Source organism: Chinchilla lanigera, unplaced genomic scaffold (assembly GCF_000276665.1).
Source record: "Chinchilla lanigera isolate Chin_1 unplaced genomic scaffold, ChiLan1.0 scaffold00036, whole genome shotgun sequence".
Taxonomy (NCBI): Eukaryota; Metazoa; Chordata; class Mammalia; order Rodentia; family Chinchillidae; genus Chinchilla; species Chinchilla lanigera.
The window spans coordinates 17,698,198-17,715,614 of NW_004955437.1; the positions used below are offsets into that span (position 1 = coordinate 17,698,198).

At 40.9% G+C, this 17,417-nt stretch overlaps 1 protein-coding gene across 3 annotated transcripts in view; it reads right to left on the reverse strand.

Annotated features, from left to right (window-relative positions):
* Adk (adenosine kinase) overlaps nucleotides 1–17,417 on the reverse strand; it is a 506,600-nt gene that overhangs the window by 418,657 nt on the left and 70,526 nt on the right. For all 3 annotated transcript variants that reach the window (XM_013516884.1, XM_005389928.2, XM_005389929.2), the window contains exon 3: nucleotides 4,878–4,931. In XM_013516884.1, the coding sequence (XP_013372338.1) occupies nucleotides 4,878–4,931 (54 nt within the window). The remainder of the gene's footprint in view (nucleotides 1–4,877; nucleotides 4,932–17,417) is intronic.

Here is a 17,417-nt window from a genome sequence, read left to right on the forward strand (position 1 = left end):
CATTGATAATTTCCTACCACTTTGTCTGTAATTTGGTAAGCCCCCCCCATTATTGTTATCCTTCTTTTATTCTTAAAAAAAAAAAAAAGTTGAAAAACAAAAACAAAAACAAACCAAAAAAAAGCAAAAAAGAAAAGAAATTTATTATAAATATTAAAACTTGTTCAACTGTGGACAAACTAGGCAAGTTCACAGGTCCACAAAGGACCAGGGACAAGTCACTAATGAGCACAAGGATGTCAGACTGCTGCAGTGAAATCTGCGAAGGGGGCTGGTGTGTGGCTGGCAGTGTACAGCTGCCACCAAAGAGCTTCCCGTGAAGACCTAGTGACAGGTTTGGGCTGGTGGCCGGAGGGTGAGGGACAACAGGAGTGAGTGAGGACAGGCTGGAATTCTGCCCCTACTTTGTGTCTGTCCCTCACTATGAATCAGGGACAACCTTTGCAGTAAAATGGTTTCAGCTTTACCTGTCCTCAAACAATATACAAACTTCTCTTATGATTAAATTTAAGCTGCAAGCATAGAGAGGAGGAGGAAATTCTGACAAGTAGTTCTGGCTGACACGGTTTAAAACCTTAAGTAGAAGCTGGGCCTGGTGGTACAAGCCTGTAATCCCAGCACTCAGGAGGCTGAGGCAGGAGGATTGCTCTAAGTTTAAAACTAGCCTGAACTGCACAGTGAAACTCTGCTTCAAAAAGACAAAAAACAAAAAAAAAAGGTAAGAAATAACAGTCCTCGGGCTATCCTTGTATTTCAAAGTGCTTGATATTCAGAGATTATAATAGTTAAGCTCACTGCTCCCTCTGCAATACCCTACTCAGCTCAAAGCAGCTAGATGGAAGCTATGTCCCTTCTCCCCTAACCGCAGTTAGGGATAGCTCTTTAGAAAGAGGAATATTATAGCTAAGTTAAATAGAAATATTATAGTCATTCAGGGCTACGCCTTCGAGAGTCAGTCAGTCAGTCAGTCAGGGCTAGGCCTTCGAGAGAATCAGTTGCGAAAGGTGAGATCACATCAAAACTGTGACTGAGGCACATCGGTAGATTAAAGTTACAGTGGCCAGCTTACATACTTCCTTAAGGGATAAACAGAAGCTTGAGATTACTGGTACTACCTTGTGAGAGTCTCACTAGGGGTGAGCCATGCTCTACCACCCATTAAAACTAAGCCTACTAAGACTAAGACTCCAAAAACTAAGACTATTGATTATCAACCAAGGTTAATGATGTCGTCCATATGCCTTTATTAATTAGTATTACCTAAGCAGCTACACTTGTAATCTTACTGGTTTATCATAGTTTTGGCCCACACTGTACCCACCTAGTGATTTTCCTCTATACAGCTTCCTGTGAGAGGGGGGTTCATTGGCAAGCCATTCGGGACGCCTCCTGTGTCTCAGGAGATATTCCTATTCCCCCTTTCTTTTCCCCAGTAAGTTTTTTTACTCTTTTAAAAAAACCTACAGAAGACAAATTAACCTGTTCACTATGAAATCGTGCACAGAGCAAAGTATTAATCCCACTGTTTTGTATCAGTCGTACACAGCTTTAACCATTCTGCTTTTCCTACCCCAAATCAACCCGTGGGGTCTTTAGTATGTACAATAACAAAAAACAAACTTGAGCAAAGCCATTCAGCTTAGAGAAACAAGTGTCACTGCTGAATAATTTTTTCCTCTCTGCTGTCAGTCTTCTCCAGGGAAACAGCAAGCACATGTGCGAGACACGTGTCACTAAGTGTGCACGCAGCTGGAATCACGAGATCTCAGGAACTGAAAATGTTTCCAGTGAAAGCACAGATACTGCACATAATATAATAAGATAATCAGTGCTATCACTGCATTGGAAGCTCCTATTGGTACATACAGCATAAGAGTACATTGTCACTAAGTGAGCCAAGGTGACAGTCTCGAAAATTTTTTTACAATATTATGTTGAGTAAGACTGTTTTGAACAAATTTGAAGCAATAATAACGTTTCATGAAAATAAAGCATACAATTATTAATTGGATAATGAAATTTTGTATCTATGTTTTCCCCATAGTCCCCCGAGCATGGGAGCCGAACCCATGCTAGACAAGCCCTCTAGCACTGAACTAGATCCCTTGCACTTCTTAAAAAATTTTATTTTGAGACATGTCCTCATTAAGTTGTCTGCGGTTGCCTTGAACTTGGGACCCTCCCGCCTCAGCCTCCTGTCCAACACAACCAGCCTGCCCCACCTCACCCAGTTCTCTTAGGATATTTTTTAAAATGTTGGTCTTAAGCACAAAGAGATTTTGGCTTTTTATATGGACATAATATTTATAGACATGTGTAGGGTACAGCATGATAATTCAATACTTTGATACATGTGTGAGAGATGTTAGAAAACCACAGTGAATGTTTAAGAAGACACATTGCCATTAATCTCCCTCAAAATCCTCCCCCTCACTTCAACACACTTAGCCCACCACACTAGCCACTTTCTGAAGCAGTTCTTGACGTCTTCTTTTATGAATGTCTTTTTGTGTGTGTGTTGGTTTTTGTTTTTCTCCGGTACCGGGAACCGAACTCACAACTTTGCGCTTGCCAGGCAGGCACTTTTGCCGCTGAGCTAAATCCCCCAGCCCCCATCTTCTTTTATGAATGTCTTTTTGGTTATGCTGTTGTGGCTGGCTTGCTGTCCTGAAATCAATTCAAAACACTGACCTTTCCTGGTTACTTTGAGTTTGGGGAAGAGCAAGGTGCAAGATCAGGTGAACAAGGTGGATGAGGGCACACACTAATATTTTACAAGTCTGGCTTTTTGTAGGCTGCCACACAGCATGGCATTCACTGTATTTTTTTATCATGCCTCATAAAGACACAAAAGATGGCTTTCAGACTGCTTCAGAAGGTGGGAAGAATGACACGATAAGTGTATTTCAAGCAAGAGGGAGTATTTTAAGAAAATCCCAGCAGTCTGGAGGCTGAGGCAGGAGAACTGCTGTGAGTTCAAGGCCAACCTGAACTACACAGTGAGACCCTGTCTCAAAATTAAAGGCACTGAGTTGTTTACTGTAATTTTTTTAAATTTAAACATTCACCATGTATTTCAATCACACTGAGTATATGGTGTGTAATGATTAAGTCAGGGTAATTAGCATTTCCACCTTCTCAAACATTTCCCTGTGAGATTTTGGCTATTTTAATTACAAGGAAACAAATCAGATTATTTATGAGCAGCTTTCATGGAGAGCTGCTGTTGAGTATTTTAAGTAATATTTTGCTCTAATAGTAGCACATTCATCTGAGAGTTTTCTTTAATGCAGAGGCCAAAAATTGTTAAGACAGAGAACCACAAGCCAAAAGGATTAAGATTATCAACTAATGTCAATTCAACTGAGTGACAATACTATCCAATAAAGATGATAATGTAATGTTAATCACCAGTGAAACGGAAATTAATGAACCAATACATCCAATAACACTGATAAATCTAAAAAACATTGAGCAAAAGAGGTCTTATATGAAATAACATACACATATGATTCCATTTATTAGAAATTCTAGAATAGGCAAAAATTTTTTTTAAAAATTCTAAAATATTAAACATGAATTGAGGATATATGTGTTGAAATAGTTATGGGAGCCAGGTGTGGTGGTGCACACCTGCAATCCCAGGACTCAGGAAGCTGAGGCAAGAGGATCACTGCAAGTTCAAGGCCAGCCTGGGCTACAAAGTGAGTTCAAGGCCAGCCTGAATTGCATAGTGAAACCCTGTCTCAAAAAGACAAACATCAACAAAAAAACACAGTAGATAGTATTGAACATTAAAGAAATGCCAAAGGGGGCATGTAAAATGTACCAGTGTTTACCAAGAACTATGGTTCAACCCAAGGGCATAGTTAATCTTAAATTCCTCAAATTCATACTTCCACTGCATTATTTAGAAGTAAGTATCTATATAATATTTCAGCATTTTCCTCACTACATAAAAAGCGGACTTGCTATAAAATAGTGAGAAGCATACAAAATGTTTTGTTTTTAAAGCTTCCCTCTTTAGATAATCTTAAAGTGTTCAAAAGGCTGCAATAAATTTAAAAATTCCCAAACCTATCATTTTTAACCAAAAGCTTCTCAGCTCCTGACAGGTAATGTTCTTTTAAATACCACCTTAGGAAATAAAAATAGCAAAGAAAATATACCAGAATCCTATGTTTTCTAAAAATAAAACATAGAATCTTAACAGAAGTACATTAAAATTTTTAAAGCTCACAAAATTTTATTCATATTACAAGCTTTATATTTAAAGTATATCAAGTGGTGCACGCCTGTAATCCCAGCACTCAGAAGGCTGAGGCAGGAGGGTCATTGCCAGTTCAAGTCCAGCCTGAGCTACAAAGTGAGTTCAAAAAGACATAAGAAAGAAAGAAAGAAAATTAAAATATTTTTAATTACTTTTTAAGTTTTTTTTCCAGTACCGGAAATCAAACTCACGACCTTGAGCTTGCCAGGCAGGCACTGTGCTGCTAAGCTAAACCCTAGCTCAATTACTTTTTTAAAAAACTTTATTTTGCGACAGGGTCTCACTAAGTCACTATACTGCCTGCTGGGTCACTCTCCAACTTGTGATCTTCCTGCCTCAGCCTCCCAGAGTCCTGGGATTACAGGCATGTGCTACCACGCCCAGTTCAATGCTACATATTTTAATGTGCACACAGAGACAATTATTCCCAGTCTTAACCTTATGCAATACAAATAATCTAGTATAAATTATCCTAATCCTACCATGTGTAAGGTCATAGTGTTAATTACACACCTTTGTATTTTATGTAATTTTTAAAATGAGATTGTTTACATACAACTACTTCCTAAACAGAGAAGTGTACACAGCCTAGGGTTAATAAACTTACAGTTCCTTGTGCTTGTCCTCAGCCAAGATTTGGTCATTTGGTTTCAGAGAGTATCTGTAACACAGAAACAGAAGTATATTGGTCACACAAGCTCAGAAGTACATTTGTCTCTGAAGGCATCTCACCACAGTTTTGGTTTGTTTGCTTGTTTGTTTCTTTTGAGATAGGGTCTGGCTATGTAGTTTAGGCTAGCCTTGAATTTACTGTAAAGCTGAGGCTGACCTGAAGTGATTCTCCTGCCTCAGCCTCCCAAGTGCTGGGATTATAGGCCTCCACCACCACGCCTGGTCCTGATCATAGTATTAACATACAGTCAGTTGTCCCCTACCAAACAAGCACTATTGCACTATTATTGTCCTCTGTTTCAATTAATAAAACACCAAGCAGGCCCAAGCAGATGGTTCTATTAGTCACTTCCTCTGACACCAGCATGGGAACTGAAGGGAGATCAATTTGACCCACTTGGTAACACAAGAACCCTTCGGTGAATCACAGGCAACATTACTCTCATCCGGCACTTGAAACTCAGCTACTACAAGGCTACATATTTAAGAGTTCACAAAACAATACAGAGTTATTCACTCATCAAGTACATAACAAGCATCTACTATGGACCAGCTATGTACTAAATAGTGAGACACAGGAGGAAAAAACATTTCGGGAGCTTTGGGCTGAGATATCTACCTAACTGACAGACCACAGGCAAGTATTGCACCTCCTTGCCTCAGTTTCCCTGTCTATAAAATAGGGGTTGCTCTAAGTATTAGATCAGGGTCTTTCACAGTACTGTACTATTTCTACTACTGGAAGTAGAAAGACCGAGGGGTACACGGAAACCGATAGACAACAATAAACAATACCTCACAGACCTTCAATTTCCATTTGTACTAAAGCCTTTCTTAAAACTAGCCTGTATGACAATGGATCAGATGGCCAAGTAGAAGGCTCCTGGTGATTTTTCTTCCCGGCTCCCCCTTTCATAGATGCCTTTACCCACTTTACAAAGAAAGGCGCACCTCTCCTCTATCCCTACCATACAGCTGGGGCACAAAACTTCTATGGTGCTAAGCAAGGAACATTCTGAAAGATTCTGTCTGTAAAGCATGTTTTGTTTTGTTTTGGTTTTTTTGCTTTTGGACAGGGTCTGTTAGTTCAGCACTACCTTAAAATCTCAACCCTCCTGCCACGGCCTAGCCAGGGCTGGGATCACAGGCATCCACCATCATGCCCGGTCTGCAAAACACTCTCATGGGATCATAAACTAACTCTGGAATTCCCTGTTTGATACGTTATTTCTGGAATAAATGAACTTAGAAATGTGGAACCGTAATAATATGTTTTACTTCCCAATGTTTTGAAGAGTGGAGGAGAAGTTCACTACAATTTTTATCTAAAAAGTTTACCACTCTTATTCCATGTTCAATCATCAGAGAATGCATTACTTTGCAGGAAGAGTCCTGTCAACCAGAGCTAAGACAGTTTCCAATAAAAGGCAAGGAAGATGGTGTTAATGAGGATATACGTTTAAAACAAGGCTCCTTCCCTTCCCTCCCCCTACTGAGGATTACGGATCGGAAGAAGGGGCTGAGGTGTACGTAGCTGGGTGGTAGAGCCGTTGCCTCCATGCACAAGGCCCTGGGTTTAATCCCCAGCATGCAAAACAGACAGAAACAGCCAGGTGTGGCGGCGCGCAACAGTTGGAAAAGCACCTCAGAGGCTGAGGTAGGAGAATCCCTGGAGTCCAAGGGTTTAGACCGGCGGACAGCACAGCGAGAGAGGAAGCAGACACATAGCTGTCACAGGAACACACTGTACCACATTTATTCGAACTGGAAAGTGAAATCAGATTTTTCTAGCATGAAAGTAGGTCTGACTGGTTTGACAGTGAAGAACAGTTTTTCCGAAAAGGTTACAGAGCAGATAATGGCCTTAAGTGGATTACTTCTGAATCAAAGTTTAAAGCCTTGATTAAAAACAATTTATCTAAAAAATAACCTTTTGAATTTTCCCTCGTGTAAGTACTTCCTGAAATGTTCCCCTAAGCAGAAGACTAATAGATACAATTAATAGTTACTTAAGAAGGGTTAGTGAAAGCCTCTTTGGTGCATGTCCCAGAATTGTAGGTCTCTAGCAACTCTAATAACTAGCAAGCCGGGTGGTGTCTAACTTATTTCCAACAAAACTGAAGAACCTTGTCAAATAATTTTTTATTACAGATCACTTGATGGAGTTCAGCTAACTGAATGAATGCTGAAAACTCTTTGATATTTTTACTTATTGTACATAATGATTATATTCATTGTGGGGAGTCAGTACATGTACATAACATACCTTAATTCTTTTTACTTTCTCCCCCCACAATCTGCCCCTCCCCTCATCTGTAGACCCTCCTCCCATGTACAAAATATCTGTTGCTGTTTACAAAAGATCTGCCTTGTTTTCTGATTTTTTCTTTTGCTCCTTAAGTTACTTATACTTTGGATTTCTCATGTAAGAGAAGCCATGTGATGTTTAAGCTTCTGTGCTGATTTACTTCACTTAACGTTATGGTCTCAAGGTGCTCTTCTTCATGGCAGAGTAGTATTCTGTTGTGTATAAAGACGTTTTCTTTATCCATTCATCTGCCAAGATTTAGCCATTGTGAATTGTGTTGCTATAAACGTGGGAATACATTTAATGTAATATGATGTCTTTAACTCTTTCAGAAAGATACTAAAAGGAATACATGGATGGGTTGAATGAAATTTCTACTTTTAGTTTTTTTGAGGAAACTCTATACTGATTTCCAAAGTAGCTGTACTAGTTTACATTCTTACCAACAATGTAGAAGGGTCCTCTCTCCCCACTCCACACCCTGGTGATGCTGAAAATGCTCAAAATCCAGTTACCTACATGAACAGATTTCTCAGAACTTATACTTCTAAAAGAACAGAGAGAGAAACAAAAATGATACTGAGCTAGGTGCTGTGGCGCACACCTGTAATCCCAGCACTCGGGAGGCTGTGGCAAGAGGATCACGGTAAATTCAAAGCCACTCTCAACTACATAGACCTTGTCTCAAAAAACAAGACAAAACAGAACAAAAAGATACTAAATACTGTCTTATTGCAAAGGTCAGTATTACTTATCCACAATTATTTATCCAGATTGAAACTAACTGGAGCCAACTGTAGTGGAACATGCCTGTAATCCCAGCACTTGGGAGGCTGAGGCAGGAGGAGATTGCTGCAAGTTTGAGGCCAACCTGAGCTACAAAGTGAGTTCAATGCCAGCCTGAACTTCACAGAGAAACCTTGCCTCAAAAAAAAGCAGGGGCTGGGGATATAGCTCAGCAGCACAGCAGCCTGCCAAGCAAGCTCAAGGTCCTGAGTTTGATTCCCAGACAAAAGGAAAAAAAAAACAACAGACAGACAGACAGAAACTAACTGGAAGAATGTTTAAAAATAACCTCACGCGTCTCATTAAAAGATGCATTTCCAATAATGTTACTTTTCATCAATTTAACAAATGTTTTAATACATTCATGTTACTTTACTATGTGCCAGCTATACTATAATGTTTGGAAGGTATTTTAAAATTGAATTTATGCACATTTTTATTGCAGTGACATATAAGATGAAAGACTTTAATGCATAAAAACAAACCACATAGCTGGGGTTAGTGGGTCCCAGGACTGCCCTCAATTCTGACACCAACGACAAGTTCGGAGGGTTAGTAAGCCACCACTGGGCTCAACAACTCACCAGAAGAACTCAGAACTCACTGAAAGCTAGTATGCTCAGGTTTTGGATTAAATGAAAACTACGGGTGAAAATAAATCAAGGGAAGAAGCAGACAGGGCGGTGTCAGGGAGGTTTCCAAATCTGAAGCTCCCGGTAGCATTAGTATGTGACAATGTGGCACAGCAGTGCCGTGTGGCCTATAGTGATGCCAACTGGGCACATTCACTCAAGCTTCAACATCTGGAGTTTATGTTACGACATCATCATGTTGGCATGATCATTTGAATGACTGCCATGTTGCTGAACTCCTTCTCCAAGGGGACTGGAGACACAAGCCTCGCCCAAAATGACATGACTGATCTTTGTGGGCCAAGCTCCACACTGTCTGGTGTGACCTACCCTGCACTAAACAAAAATATATCTCTATCAGATATAATATAAATTAACCACCCAGACAGCAATCTTCCACATAAAATGCCAACTTTGCCAACTATAGGCACACACCTATAATCCCAGGACTCAGGAGGCTGAAGCAGGAGGATCACAAAGAGTTCAATGCCAGCCTAAACTACACTCTGAAATCCTGTCTCAAAGGAAAAAGGAACACAAACAAATAAAAATAAACCTCAGTGTTAGGTTAACACTACTAGAAACATGACGAAAATATCCTGTAGCTATTAATTATCTATCTTGTCTAAGAGTATGCTAATTTTAAAAACTGGAATATTGATTTTGTTTGCAAATTAGAAAGGACATCTTGAGAGGTGATTTGTTCTGGCAGAGAAAACATTTCCAAGGCTCATAAACTATCACTGAACTCTGTAGACAGCTACTCAGAAAAAAACCTTTACAAAAAGTACAGCAAAAAACAGAATAGACGTATCACTGTAAAAATTATTTCATACGCTAAAACCACTGCCTTAAATTCATTTTGAGGGTGGGCAAAGTATAAGTTAAAAATGGAAGTTAAATGCACCGTCCATAATCCTTACCAATGAAATGGAACTGTACCTCTACTGTGCTTTAGATCTACTATGGCCCCCAAAAGTCTTCCATATTCAGAGGTGACGCTTTAGGAAGGCAATTGGATCGTGGGGCGCTATACTCATTACTGGATTCCTCTACTGCATTTGGAGGTGGGCGCCCGGCGTGACCTGGAGGGGTGGGTTCTTGTCTGCAGCTCCGCTCTCTGCTCTCTGCTCTCCTTCCAGGCTGCCCGGGGATGGGCAGCTCTCTGCCACTCCCTCCTTCCTGCCATGCCTGCCTTGGAGCCAGCCAACCTTGGAATGAATCCTCTGCAAACTCTGAACCAAGAGAAACCTTTCCTCCTTCTTTTAAAGTTAATTACATTTATTGGTACATTTTAGATGTGTACATAATGATCACATTCATCAGAGGGAACTGTACCTGTACACGCTGTAACTCGATTCTCTTTGTTTCTCCCATTCCCCCCGCTCCCTGCAATCCCCTCTTCACCTCTCCTCCTTTAAGTTGTGGGTACTGAGTGTGTCGTCCCAGCGACAGGAAAAGTGAGTAATAAAATTTCCCACTGGAACACACAGCTATGTCTAAATGCGGGTTTATGTGGTTCTCATTTTCATTTACGATGTCCTGTTTTTCCAACCTGTGTTGACAAGACGGAAGATATGAAGCCTTCAAACCTATAACATTTAATTTTGTCTCTGCATATTCAAACTTTTTTTTGGTATTAGTTTTGATTTTTGCAGTGTTGGGGACTGAACCTGGGGCCTTGTGCATGCGAAACATGCGTTCTCTTTCTGAGCCATGTCCCCAGATCCTAAATGTTTTAAATTAACACACTTCAGAAGGAGAAGTGAACTTAGTGGAAAATTGTAACTCAACTTCCTACCATGCCCTTGCAGAATAAGGCAAAGCACACCCTAGTTTTTCGGTGTGTTTTGCTCCCTAATGACCTGACGAGAAAGATGTTCTGCTGAGATTGTTCCCTAAAGACCAGAGTCAGCAAAATGGCAGTGATAGTTCTCAACATCCAGTCTGCTCTAAGTGGCCAGAGGAAAACACACACACATCCGAAAACAGACGGGAAGCCAAGAAACAGCAGGGGAAGGACCCTTGGTACTGTCCCCCACGAAGAGCACCTCTGAGTGGAAATAATGCTAGGTTAAAAAGTCAAAATAGCTACATTATTTTCCTGATCCTGCCTGTAACTAGTTTTCCGAACTGGGCAAAGCCACTTTATTTCTCTAATGAGGACTGAACTACCTGTCACAGGGCTCCTATCCGGGTCATGTAACATATATAAACAGGCACCCAACACATTCAGTAAATACACACCCTGCTTCCCTTCCTGGAAACTTTGCACGTCCATGAAATGCGTAATTCGAGTAACACAAATTGAGGCGGGGAGCAGGTAAGATGCTCGTAACTTTTTTTTTAACCTGTAACACCGAAGTGGGCATTTACTGTACAGGTCTGTGCTGTGGTGCACGAGTCTGTACACAGGAGGGAGCCCTCCTAGAATAACCCGACAAGCGGCTGGGGAGCACTGCAGAGGCTGCAGCCGCAGGCCTGTGTCAGTGGGGGGCAGGGCTGCAAGGTCCCTGAGTGTTGAATATGCAAATTAGGGGCCCAGACAAACTTTTACAGGAACAATTTATAAGAGACTGAAGTTAACTTTTGCGTTTAAATGTACTCTTTCACTAAAGATGAGCCCAGCATAGAAGAATGGCCCTCATGGAGACTATGAGGTCCTGAAATGGGCCAGTCATAAGGTGCCATGCCAAACTTCACAAAGAGACTTCATGCCGGGACAAGGCTTGATACACAGCAGAATGACAATAAAATGGTCTATAAATATTGGGAGCTAAAATTGCTATCTAAGAGGCTGGGCATGGTGGCGTATGCCTGTAATCCCAGCACTGACGAGGCTGAGGCAGGAAGATTATTGCAAGTTCAAGACCAGCCAGGGCTACAAAGTGAGCTCAAGGCCAGCCTGAACTGCACAGTGAGACCCTATCTCAAAAAGACCAAAAAATAAATAAATAAATAAAATAAAATTACTATGTAAGAATTAAACAGATCTATAACCCCAGCACTTGGTAGCCTAAGGCAGGAAGATCACCAAGCATTTGAGGCCAGTCTGAACTACATGGGAGAGACCCTATCTCAAAAAAAAAAAATCAACAAAAACAAAAACCAAAAAGAAGAAAAGAAACAAATTGGTTGCTGGGGCATGTAGCACACGCCTGTAATCCCAGCACTCGGGAGGCTGAGGCAAGGGGACTGCTGCAAGTTCAAGCCAGCCTGGGCCACAAAGTGAGCTCAAGACCAGCCTGAACTGCGCAGTGAAACCCTGTCTCAAAAAGACATACAAAAAAAGGTGCAGGAGGCTGGGGATATAGTTTAGTGTGAAGGTCCTGGGTTCAATCCACAGTAGCACAAAGCGAGGGAAAAGAAACAAGTAAAAATTCTGGAAAGTCACCACTGTTACTGCATAATCCAAGGAATCCCAATTCTACCACACAAAGCTTTACAGAACTAGCAGAATCAACAGATAGTGCAGACATGGCAGGATTTTAAACAATTTAACATGTTTAAATTAGCTCTTCCAGCTAAAAACTAAATGCTGATTAAAGTTTATTAGGAATGTTAATTTATAATTAACATTATACAATGTTAATAATTACAACAGTATTCAGACAAAAGCTGAACTGAAATTTAAGAAGCTTACTAAGAAACAGATTAAGAATAAATCACAGGTTTAGGATTAAATAACAGCAAAAAGTTACCAGGTTTATGAAAATATTTTAAATGCTCATTAGCAAAGCAGATGAGGATTAAAACTCAAGAGCTAAAAAAAAAAACTTACACTAAATTTAAGCCTAACATATAAAAATGGAACTATATTCTGTATATTCTTAAATTTTTCTTGCTTACTTTTTTACTTTAAAAAAATCACTGATAATTGAATTCGAAAGAACTTGCAACATATTTTCATCAAGGGAAACGTTTTTAAAGGTCATAGGTGGAAGTAACTGGCTCTTGGACCACCTCGGTAAAACTGGCCCATTTTATAGCACATTTTGTATTTCTTTTCTAATACATTCTATTATGGCTTCTCTCCTATCACTCCACACAACTCCCTAGCCTAGCTCACCACTGGCATTCCACCTTCAAACACTACAATGAACCCTTTTAAGGTGTACTTCACTACACATCTGTTTCACCTGACCTAAATGAAGCCCCCTTTTAATGGGGTACTGGGGCTTAAACCCAGGGCCTCACCCATGCTAGGTAAGATATCCGCCACTGAGCTGCATTGCATCTTCATTCACTCACTTAGACAAGGGCTAAATTGCCCAGGCTGGCCTCAAACTTGTGAACCTCCTGCCTCAGCCTCCAGAGTAGCTGGGATTACAGGCCTGTCCCACCATACCCAGCTAATGACTGCTCTTACGAAATCTCACTAAATACAGTAGTTCATCAACTATTTTAGTTCCACCACTAAATTCACCACTCCCTCTTGGTCTTCTCCTATGATTATTCTTTTATCCATCCAGACATTAAATGTTCCACCTTCCAGCCCTTCTCCTTTTATTTATAGCCTTTCTCTAAAAGACCCCTATATTGCTATGTAGTTCAGGCTGGTCTTGAACTCAGTGATCCTCCAGCCTCAGCCTCCTGACTGCTGGGATTACAGGCATGCACTTCCACACCTAGTAATGCTAACATTTATTGAATGACACTGTATCAAACACTGTAAAAGCTAATTTTTATTTATTACACATCTCTCTAATCGTGACTCTTCTACCAACCAGAAATATAAACTAACCTGTCTTGTGGGGACCGACTGAAGCTAAGATCGATCACACGTGCCAGGTTAAAGCCCGTCCAGCTCCAAAAACACAAGGCACCTGAGGCGACCTAGGCAAACAAATTGTTAGGCAGAGGGGTTTCACCTGACATCAACCTGCTGTGTGTATAAACACACTGCAGTCACTGGGTGGATTCTTTTCTCTATCAAGAGAGAGGACTCCACACGACCTCAGCTTTTTACATTTTCTCTCTTACCTTCGTTTCTTCTCGGTCCTCCCCGTGGGAGTGTTCAAGAGCTGTGCTGGATGAGGTACTGTCTACTGAATCTGACTACCTACGTATTGCGTAACTATCAACAACACTGAACTCTGTCTCTATCCTCTCTACCACTTCCTCCTACCCAGATCCACAAACCAGTTATAACTACCACCATCTCTTCAGTCACCAAAACACAAAACTGGAATGACACCCCTGACTCCTTTACCTTTCCACTCAAATCAATCAAGCCCTGCTGTTTTCATGTGAAAATATTTTTATTTTTACTCCCAATCACTCATTCTATCATTACTGCAATAATCAGATCACCATCTCTGAAAGGTTAACAGTCTTGTCTAATCTCACTCCTCAAAACTACTGATTTGCTGGAAACACAGTGATTCATACAATTCTAAAATGTCGATCAGACCACGTAAGACCCGAATGAACCCCTCAAATGCTCTCCACTGCCCCTAAGAGGGACATGAGACACTTCAAGCTCCTCAGTAACCAGTAATATCAGCTAACATACAGCAAGTACACAGATTATCTTACTCAAGCCTCACAACTCTAATATAGTATTTCTAATTCTAGTCACAAGGAAATTGAGCTTCCATACAGTAAGCAACATAACCAAGAGCATACAACCACGGCAGCTCCAGAACCCACTCTTAACTGCTACTATACAGTGTTGCTATCTATGCAAAATGATTTCTTTCCACATCTGTATCCTCAAACTACTAACTGCAGCTGGGTGTGGTGGCACACGCCTGTAATCCCAGCACTTGGGAGACAGAGGTAGAAGGATCAACCTGCATTCAAGGCCAGCCTGGGGTACACAGTGAGTTCAAGGCCAACTTGAACTACATAGAGAGAGACACTACCACCAAAACAAACAAACATACATGCATGCATACATATATACATACATTGGCTATGTATGGCAAAAAACACTTTGTATTCACAGTAATACAGCAAAACGCTGACTATCAAGCACATGCTTCAAAAGGTCTATATTGAGCTGAAATGAACTATTAAAAAGGAGTGCATGTTTAGAGAAGCTTTAGAAGCATCATTTTCTTCAATATTCAAAGTCAGGTCTCAACACCAAAGAATTCATGAGATCATTACATATTTGGGTAAAAATGAAGTCTTCATAAAATGAACATTTATTTAGTGCCCTTAGTATAGGTAGTTTTTGTTTTTGTTTTTGTTTTTGTTTTTTAGGAAACTCCAAAACAACTCAGGGCCAATCATTTAATATGTAAAATAAAGGTACAAAGTCTAAAGCCAGTTTGTGTATATGTGTGTGTGTGTGTGTGTGTGTGTGTGTGTGTGTTACTGACAATTGAGCCCAGGGATTTTGCACTGAGCTACATCCTGAGCTCATTTTTTATCTTTTATTTTGAGCCAAGGTCTCTAAACTCACTAACCTGCCCTGGCTTGGCTAGAACTTGCAATCCTCCTGCCTCAGCTTCCCAGAGTGCTGGGATTACAGACATGTGCCATCAGTTAATTTCAAGTTCTGAGTAGTTAGAATGCCAAAAGAAAAAAACAAGAATAAACAAAGGCAACCTAGGGTTTTCTCAATCTTTTAATGTAGGTCATAGGTAGGCATGTAAAAGGAAATATTCAAAATTGAATGTCATTTCCAGTAAAACAAGGTAAAACATTCTTGCAATCCTGAATATTCTGAAAAAAATTATTTCTTCAAAGGCGTCCATTTATATTCTTAAAAGGGTATTTATTTAAGAAACAAAAACATGACACAATACTTCAAAGGCCATTTTACATTATAAAATAGGCAATAATAACATATATATTTTTGCAAGTACAAACACTGTCTTAGTTCCTTTTCTTTCTTTGCTGAAACAAAATACCCAATACCCGTAAGTTAAAGGAGGAAAGGTTTATTCAGCTCACAGTTTGTAGAGGTTTCATAATAGGCTGGGTCCAAGGCAGGATGGTTTCACAGGAGAACAGTTCATGGCATGGAGAAGGTAGCAAAGCAACAAGGGACGTTAACAGCATCCTTTTGCCCCTCTTATCTTATCCAGACTACTTAGGCAAGTAGCACTCACACCCTGAATCCTAGCCCCTTGAGCCTAGCATGGAGCCTTGAAATAATTCTAGGGTCACACACTCTAGATCCAGCCACCTCTGACTGCATGAGGCTTTATGGGGACAACTAAACAAAAACCAGAACATTTTGCCCTGGCCCCCAAAGACTCATGTATATCTCTATTATAGACAGCTAAGTTGTTTAGAAATATTATAGGCAGTCAGAGCTGGGCCCTTCACAAGTCAGTGTAACAGACAACTGTGAGTAGAGCTGCATTTCTTGCAGGTCATGACTACACACCCATTACTTCTCCTAGGGATGAACAGCAGTGATTGGTATTTTACATACGCATCAATCACCTTGGGTGGGGGTCTAAACCCTCCTTAACTTACTCCTTCCAGGAAAGTCCTCGCCCATCCCATGTACCCTTGCAATCTAATCTGCTTCCCCATTTCATTCCCATCTAATCAATGTTACCTAAGTGACTATGCCTGTTACAGTCTTACTGGTTGACCATAGTTTTGTCCCACCTCACTCCCACCTTGTGAATTCCCATTGGATCAGTATTACCTAAGCAACTACACTTGTAATCTTATTAGTTGACTATAGTTTTGTCCCACCTTGAAGCCACCTCACCTTGTGGTTTTGCACAACAAAACACCCTTGAAAAGCAGAACCAATGGGCAACCCGCTTTCTGGGCCTCCTTTTATCTCTCTTAGGCAAAAGTTATCTCTCTCTTAAAAATTCTTCCTACTCTCAGCTTCCATTGTTCTTAGAATACATTCCTTGATTTTAGAGAACATGAACTTGGCATTTTAGACATCTAGCAGGTTGGGAGTTAGAGTAGTTCCCTTAGGTTATTTACAAGTCCACATATCATATGTCCTATATCATCTCTTTATGCAAAAAATATTTAGTTCATCTCCAAGAGTTGCCAAAGTCCTAACAGTTTCAGCACTGGTGAAAAGTCCAAGCCCAAAAGTCTCCTCTGAAGTTTAAGGCAAACTCTTAGCTGCAATCCCCTGTACAAATGAAAAGAAAGTTAAACACTTTCCAACATTCAATGGCACAAGAAATTTCTATTCCAAAAGTTACAAATGGGGATACAAAAGAATGGCACCAAAGCAAAACCAATCCCACAGTGCTACTTCCAGCATCCCCAGCAATCTGTAGCAAGATGTAAGCTCCAAAGGGCTGGGGTGGCTCTGCCCCTATGGCACGGCCAGTGGTGGTAGCTCCCAAAGCTCCTCTTTTGGGCCTGCTCTGCTCCCTCCTTGCAGTTTTCCTGAGACGACCCACAAACCTGGCTTCTCCGAACTTCTGGGGTCTCTACTGCACCTTCAGCTTCACCCTCACAGCTTTACACACAGCCCTCTCAGGGGCACACTGCCTAGCCTCTCAGGCCTTCTTCTGAAATCTGGGTGGGAGCTTTCCTAACCCCAAAATTTTTGCATTCTGTACACATCTAAAAGAAGCACCACATGGATGGTGCCAGGGTCTGCTGCCAGCTGGAGCAGTAGCCAGGCTTCCTTCCGTCTTGGCTGTTGGGGTCCAGTGCCTATGAACCAAACCCTGAGGAACAATTTCCCTATGGCCCCTGCCATTCTGGAACATGATGCTCTAGGACTCCTGTCACAGCAAAATCTTTCACTTTTGCAATTTTGAGGCTACAAAAGGTGGAGTCCTGCTGCTTCTTGTGATGC